The following is a 7,979-nucleotide window of genomic DNA, read 5'->3' on the forward strand; positions in this document are numbered from 1 at the left end:
ACTTAACTCAACCCCATAAAATCGGTTTATGGGGTGAGGTTTGCACTCACTTATATACAATAGAAATATTTTCATCTCTAGTAAATGTGAGATTTCCGACACTCACAAACAACATTCTTTCTCAAACATGAACCCTTTTTTTTTTTTCTAAATAGGTTTACTATGTTTTTAGGGTTAGATTTAAATGTGGCATAAATCACACCCTTCTTTATGAGACATGAAAGATTCTTTTTTTAAAATAGGTATAATTGTATTTTTAGTGTTGGATGCAAATCTAGCATGATTCACAACTTTCTTTATGAAACATGAAAGCATTCTTAAATAGATTTGGTTATGTTGTTAGCTTTATATATTCATGTGTGATTCTAGTGTTTTAATTTTTATTATTAATATCTAACTTTTTAAATTTGTAATTGATTAAAATAAATGGTGTTAACATAAATAATAAAAAATAGTGAAAAAAAAGTGTGGATGAAATTAATAAAAATTAATATTACATGTAAACTAAAGTAAGAAAATAAATAAACTAAAAGTATAATTGAGGTTTACAAATATTGTCTTTACTTGCCCCTTTATCACCGGCCTCATTGAATAAAGTTGCATCAAGTGGGACCCACCTAATTAGCTTTCAATAAATTCGTCTTACAACTGCAATATTCTCAAATTTTTAACTTTTATGAAACATATTTTAAAATAAATAAAGGTTATTTTCTTAATAAGTTTTAATACGTTGAAAATTTTATATAAGATTATAACTGGAAAAAATAATTTTTTTTTCCTAAACTAAAAAATGGATAATTCTCAAATTGTGCTATGCAACATCATATTTATAAACTGAGTCATATACTTTATGATCCATATTTTAGTAATTTTCTTTTTTTACTTTTAACCGAAATAATGAATTATTGGAAACATTTTGTAACTCTTCCTACAACACGTTTCACACATATTAATAATTTTTACTTAATTGGAAATTGTGCTGTTTGAGAGTGTCATAATAGCTCACAAATCTAGAACATCTACATATGTTTCTGTCGACTAAAGAATAGGGTTAGGGTTTCGAGACACAAATTTTCATTAGACATTTATACTTATAAATATCTTAAGAATATTCTAATAGGAAGGATTCTTTAAAAAAATTGTAAGAATAATTATATATTAATATAAACAAATTTGCTGAAAACAATTTTTCTTCAGAATTTTGATAACATTCACCCACACCTTTAATGATATTGATCTCAAATTCATTACAAATTCCAAACTATTATATTAAATATTTCCTGATTTTTTAATTTTAATAATTGTTATCAATAATAATAATAAAAGATCATAAGAAAATGTTACCAACACTTCTTATTTTTCTTTATTAGTATACTAACAACTAATTCTAATTCTTACTATTAATTTCAAAATTTTATTAATAAAATAAGATCTTTGAATAAATTGAAGTGATTAAGAGGACGTTTACAACTTTTTTATTTATTTTAATGATAGTGATATTAATATTTAAACTTAAAATATTTTACTCACTGCCTATAGGACAAACATATGATACAAATACGGTATATATAATATCTAAAAATGTAACATAAAATATAAATTTATATATTATATAATTATAAATTATATAAATTAATAATAAAAAAATATAAAATATTTTTTATAATTATTAAGAATTTATTTTTTAATTTTATAATTATGATAAAATTTTATAATAAATTTAAATTTTTAAAAGAATAATATATATATATATATATATATATATTTAATAGATCATATTAAAATTGTCAGATTTTTTTTTTTGATATTTTACTAATTTTACTAATACGTGTTTTATAAATTTCGAAGTCAAACACGTTATTTAAAAGAGTGTCTCAAACTTATTCTCAATGCACAAACTCCCACCAGTCTAACAACATTAACAAGTTAATATCTAGCCGTTAACATCTAGTCTTTAAATTGAACTGTTGAACAAAAATATTTTAAATTACAAAAGACCTTCAAAACATTTTTTTTATAAATTAAATCTAAAATATGTTTGGAAAATAAAGAAAATGTTATTTAATACTGTTATAAAATTTATAGAGGAAAAAACTATCCTTTTTTCATAAATACAAAATAAATATCTCAGCCCAAAATCTAATAAAATGGTAAAAGATGGAAAGAAAAACAAATAAATTGAACATAAATGGTTAATGCACTGAATCTAAAGTCCAATTACTTGAAAATCCATTTGCTGAAACTCTATTTATTTCCATTAAATTAGTCTGAGACAGCCTCAAAACATCCATGAGAAACACCTAGAACAAGACCAAAAACTATGGAAGAAGGAAAAAAAAACCTAAAAAGAGCATAATAAAATTAGCAGCACCATTATTATGTACATAACATATGCAATGTCTAGTGAAGATGCATTCCAGCTGCCACCGGCCTAATATCAACAAAATTTGGGGCAAGCATTTGATTAATTAAACTAAATAGTAAGAAAAAAACATTCTGAACAAAAAGGGCAGTTCCCAATGCAACGGTTCACGCGCTTCCTTTTCAAACTGGCCAAAATACAAATGGACAAGAAAATGCCCCATTGAACCATGGCAGAGGGTGAGTGTCCCCACAAGCACAGCCATGCACAGCACAAGCCATGTCCCTCCCAAAAGTTCAACTAAAAACATTGGCTTCCACTTCAACAACCTATTGCATGGTGGGGTCAACCACTGATCAAAATACCAGTTGTTACTACTGCTATTACTACTACTACCTTTTTTTATCTCTGCATATGGATTTTTTTACTATGCTTTGGTGCTGTGAGAGGTAGACTTGAGACTGTATAACAGTTTTACCAATCCTAAACCCTGGAACAACAGTGAAAGCAACTTGTGGCTCAGATTCCATTGCCATTTCTTCATCATTTTCATTCACACTCTCCATGTACACATCAGAGAATCTACAGCCACTCCCCACCACTTGAAAGATTGAAGCTTGAGGCTCAAAGGAAAAGGCCAGGCAATGTAGGAGCCAGACCCTCTTGGCCATCTCAGCAAATGAGGTAAAGAAGTTGGTGTCAGGAAACTCTCCAGCCTTCAGCAGGTTCCTCTGGTTCACATTGCCAAAGAATGATGCCTCCATCTTGGGGTGAACAAGTCTCAAGAACTTGATCCTGCAGAATTTTGCAAATGGTGACTTTGAATTGCCTGCAAGAAACTCCTTTGCTTTCACAGATTTTAGCTCGTTGAACCTCCCAAAGAACAGTTGCCTTTTGTTCCTATCTGGCAGGGACTCATTGGGGAGGGAGAAGTTAGGGAAGGTGAAAGAATCAAACATCTCCCTACACACAAAGGACTCAATTGCAAAACACCTGTGATCTTCTTTCCAGTAAACCACATTCTGCTCAATAATGGCATTGACTGAAGCATCAATATCCCAACCTGCAGATCTCATCTCATTCACTAACATTTTCACAAAGTTTCGAATGGACCTAACTGTGTGGCGAAGAACAGTAACAAAATGGCTAGGACTTAATCCTGAAATGTGGAGGTTGTCAAGAACTGATAATGATCCACTTTGATTTAACCTCTTCTCAATTGACCTGTTCTGCAGGTTAGCTTCCTCAAGCTTTTCTCGAAGATACACAATCTCAGATTCTTTGAGCCGAGTCTGTGATTCTAACTTCTCCCCTGTGATCTCAAATGTTTTGTTGACACTCTCTAGCTCCTTCAATTTAGCTTCAAGAATAGTTCTATCTGGTGAAGGATCAATTTGCTTTTTAAATAAACATTGCTTTAGCTTGGACAAGGTCTTGAACTCTGAGACTATCAATTGGTCAGCGGCTTGAACTACATCAGGGTCATAGGGAGACTGAGCATGCTGTAGCTGAGCATATGAAGCTTTTACAGTCGAAATGCTAGCAAATGATTTTGCAAGCAAAGCTTCTGTGCCCTTTCTTTTCTCAAGCTCTTCATCTTCTTTGTTTATACTACTCTTACACATATTTGCTTCAGTGCTGAGATCTGCATCCACTTTAACGTTCTTCAGTCCATCAACTGGTGCAATTCCGCTCACTGCTCTAACGTGAAGAACTTTGGCAAAAGTGCGAGCCAACTTGCTCTTGCTTGGTGTCACTGCTGATGGCTTAACAGATTCCATCTGCAGAAACATTACAATATAGCAAATGAAGGTGAAAATAGAGAAGTGTTCAAGGGTTTAAAAAGACAAACAAGGGCAATAAAGTCATAACAATGGTGGCCATGATGAGTATGTTAGAAAAAGAAAAAAAGCATTATGCTTTAATGCTTAGATCGAGGCCTTTAATGGAGGCTGGAATTTTACTTTTTGTTCTTCATCCATAAAAGTTTAATATTTGGCAACTTTCAAAGATGGCAAAAAGACATTTCTAACCAAGCTTATTTAGAAGACCACCTAAAAGAATAAAGAATGAAGCACATGATCAAAAGATGCATTAAAATTAAGTTATAGTATATCCACATAACACTAGGCAACATGTCCAAGGTGGCAATTAACAACGTGAACATAAATGAAACCATGAACCATGTTTTTACATGTCAAGCAAAAAAAAGATAATTCAGTAATTGAACCGACTTAAGTGCATGCATTATATTCCTTGAAAAAAGAAAAGGATTTATAATAGAAAAAGAAAAGCTTCAAGCAAAAATTTAACATGTCCTCATTTCTGCATATTTTACTGTGATTTTACATGTATATTCAGCCTTGTTTAGCTTCCCTAATTTCGGTTCAAAGAGCACAGGAGAATTGGCCCATCAGTCAAATCAGTCAGAACTTCTGTACAAAGTGGTCAGATTATTATTTTGCATATCTTCAGTATTGGTTGATTATGAAAATAATAATGATTACAGCCATAATCAACACTAATCCTATTCACTTCCCATGTCTTACAACGGCATGCATAACCTCCAATAAATAGTTAAATCAAAAAGTAAATTCAAGTAATCTACCTTTGTTGGACAATCATTACATGATGTTAAATGATACTTTAATTATGAATATTTCAGTAACCATTATAAAACAAACAATTAGTTTTATTCCTTTTGATATATATTTTATATATTCATCTGATTCATAACCCCTAGGATTCCCTGAAATCTTCATATTCAACATGTACAAGATCAGGCCTAGTAGTAAGTTGGTTGTGTCTGCAATATAGGACACCTTTTGAAAGTGAATATATGATATGGAACTTTTAAATTCACTATGATGACAAAGAGAAAAACGTATCAACCGCATCAGGAATCATCCAATCACCACATGGTAAAAGAGATACCTATCCCCACCTCTCACTATGGCAAGAAGGACCCTTTAAACCTTCTCACAATTAACAATCTACTAGTTGTAGCTCATAAATATCATAGTACATAGAACAAACAAAAGCAATTAATTCAATACAAATACAGATATACTGAGTACTTCAAAGCCTCACTCATCTTCCAAACATTTTAATGAGTTTGGAAGTGTTCCAAGCTTCGATGGAAAAAGAAACAGACCCTTATTCTTCCCCTGACAGTTACAGTATGAAAACTGTGAATCCTGAAAGGTAAAACATATAACAAGAACAGGCACCATTTTTTCACAGTCATTGACTCCTTACCCCCACTTCTGTCATTTCAACATCCACTACACAGACATTCACATGACAAGTATTAAAAAAGTCAAAACAATACAAGATTAGATTCTTTGGTGCTTTCAAAATCCACCAGACACAGGACATGTTACCTGAAGAAAGCACAACACTAGACCATGGGGCCTTAAAAAACACTAACCCAGTTCCTTATTTCATCCAAAAAATACCAACCTCATCCAACAATCCACAACAAACAAAATCCGTTATAGATGCTAGAAACCTAGTATTAACCAAGCCATCAACAGCCATAAACATCAAACAAAAGCGCCAAAAGAAAGCATCTTCATGCTTTCTGGCAATCAAAATCACAACTTTTATGTTTCCCACCAATGGCCACAGCCACAAGATATTTTTAATTATTGATGGACGTTTATGCCTAGCTAATCACTAAGCAAGTCAAAACCCAAAAGATTAGAGTGAATGATAAAATTAAGAAAAAATCAAATAAAACTGAACATTTCTGAACATTAACGGCTTAACCATTAATTTGACAAGTCAAGGGATTTCATTTCACTGTACCTTATAAAATCTTCGGAGAAACTAGGCTAGGGGAGAAGTAGTGTGTGTTAACTTCTCCTCATAGTGAAACATAAATCTCACTAAAACAGAGATAGAACAGAACCACTCAAATATGTGATGCTAACACATATCGTTTCTCCAAGCCAAAACTTCACACACCTGCAAATCACTCGTCCTTCCTAAAGAAAAACCATCAAAAATAAGAAAAATAGATTATTTTCATTCCTCCAAAACACAAAAAAGGTTGAAAATAAAAACACCCCAAAGGCAAAAAAAAAAGAAAAGAAAGCTTACAACCAAGTTAATGTAAAGTGGCTAAAGTCAACAAAATGATGACCAAAACGTGTTTGCAACAAAAACGCGTCAAAAAAATAGCACAAACACAGACGTTACATTTTACCTTCAAATGGGCAACACCAAAAGTTAATGTTTTTGAAATAAGTTTCTGTCTCCTCATCAATATAAAGAGAGGAAACGGAAACAGAAACAGCCAATAACAAATAAACAAAAACAAATAAGAAATAAAAGAAGTTTAATGTCTTAGTGAAGCTTCTTATGAAGTTTCCTCTGCTAACCTGAACAAGGAAAATGAATGAATGTTAGAAAAAAACTGAAAATGGCCCACTTGACCCTTTGGTCCAATCTCTTCAAAGACTGGTTCTTGTTATTGTGTTGTGTGATTGATTCCCTTGTTTTCTTCCTCCGAGACTCTCCCTGGTTTCTTTTTCGTCCCTTGGAAAACCTCGTCGCTGGGTTTATGGGCTGTTTGTGTGGTGTTTTTTTTTTATATATATATTTTTCTTTATATATCTTTTATCAGCGTCCCTTTCGCAGTGGCAGAGACAGGAATACGATAGCTGTAATGTAAGAGAGAGAAAAAATGTAGAGAGAGAAAGTGGGTGTGATGACGATAAGGGACAAGGGTTGAGATAGTTGGGAGATGACAACACTCTCTGGGCATTGGGAATTTAAAAGGCCGCAGTGTGTCGTGTCGCTTTCGGTAATTTTGAGGCTGTTTTTATGCCCTTTGAGTACCACGGTTTTACGCGCATTCCAGGGCGGGAAGGGTAGGGATGTAATTTCACGATGATAGTTCCGTGTGCATAAAAAACTTGGAAATTGGGAAGTCCTTCTTTTAAATATTGTAATATAATTGCCTCAAATTATTAATTACTAATTAATTATTTCTTTGCTACAAAACAAATTTGGTAAATTAATCTTCATCTCCCTATTAATAACAAAGTCATTTTTAATTTTTTTAACATTTTTAAATAATTAATGAAGCATGATCTTATCTCTTTATATGAGAGTACGAATTTATATATTATATAATTATAAATTATATAAATTGACAATAAGGATTTATGTGCATAAGTATGTTTCAGATTTATTTTTTGAGCATAAAGATGTTTTTTTATGTCTGGTTAAAATGATTTGTTTCTTATTTTTATAATCATAATAAAAATTTATACAATAAGTTTGAGTTGGTAGAAAATTAATGTATTTTTGTTTTTAAAATTGTATTAGAATCGTGCTAGAATTGTCAGAAATCCAACAAATATTTTTTGAATTTGATATTTTATGGATACGTGTCATAGAGTGTCGGTGTCCGATATATGTATCTGATACTGGCATGCAATTTAAGAGGAGTGTCCGAACTTTATATCGCAATACTTTTATTTTTATCTCGTGGTAACATTAGTGTTTGAGATAACAGTTTCATTATCTAAGTATATGTTAAAGGATTGACAAGAAGATTAATTTCATATTTCTTGAGTTTTTTACTCTATTTTTATATCTATTATTT

General features: G+C 31.6%; 1 protein-coding gene across 4 annotated transcripts; it reads right to left on the reverse strand.

Annotated features, from left to right (window-relative positions):
• Positions 1-2,232: 2,232 nt before the first annotated feature.
• Positions 2,233-7,114, reverse strand: LOC137818455 (protein GRAVITROPIC IN THE LIGHT 1-like). 4 transcript variants are annotated; one of them, XM_068621904.1, is made up of 3 exons: positions 6,748-7,114; positions 6,173-6,351; positions 2,233-4,143 (listed from the first exon to the last, which is right to left on the reverse strand). In XM_068621904.1, exon 3 carries the CDS (start codon positions 4,141-4,143, stop codon positions 2,755-2,757), a length of 1,389 nt encoding a protein of 462 aa, XP_068478005.1. In that variant the 5' UTR covers positions 6,173-6,351; positions 6,748-7,114; the 3' UTR covers positions 2,233-2,754. The 4 variants fall into 4 exon arrangements, with proteins under 4 accessions (XP_068478005.1, XP_068478012.1, XP_068478021.1 ...); XM_068621911.1 differs by having other exon boundaries at positions 6,467-6,940; XM_068621920.1 differs by having other exon boundaries at positions 6,573-6,749.
• Positions 7,115-7,979: the final 865 nt, after the last annotated feature.

This window comes from Phaseolus vulgaris, chromosome 11 (genome assembly GCF_000499845.2).
Source record: "Phaseolus vulgaris cultivar G19833 chromosome 11, P. vulgaris v2.0, whole genome shotgun sequence".
In the NCBI taxonomy this organism is placed as follows: Eukaryota; Viridiplantae; Streptophyta; class Magnoliopsida; order Fabales; family Fabaceae; genus Phaseolus; species Phaseolus vulgaris.

Bases quoted from the DNA above. Each gene is read 5' to 3' on its own strand.
- LOC137818455 (XM_068621904.1), bottom strand. From the start codon at position 4,143: ATGGAATCTGTTAAGCCATCAGCAGTGACACCAAGCAAGAGCAAGTTG.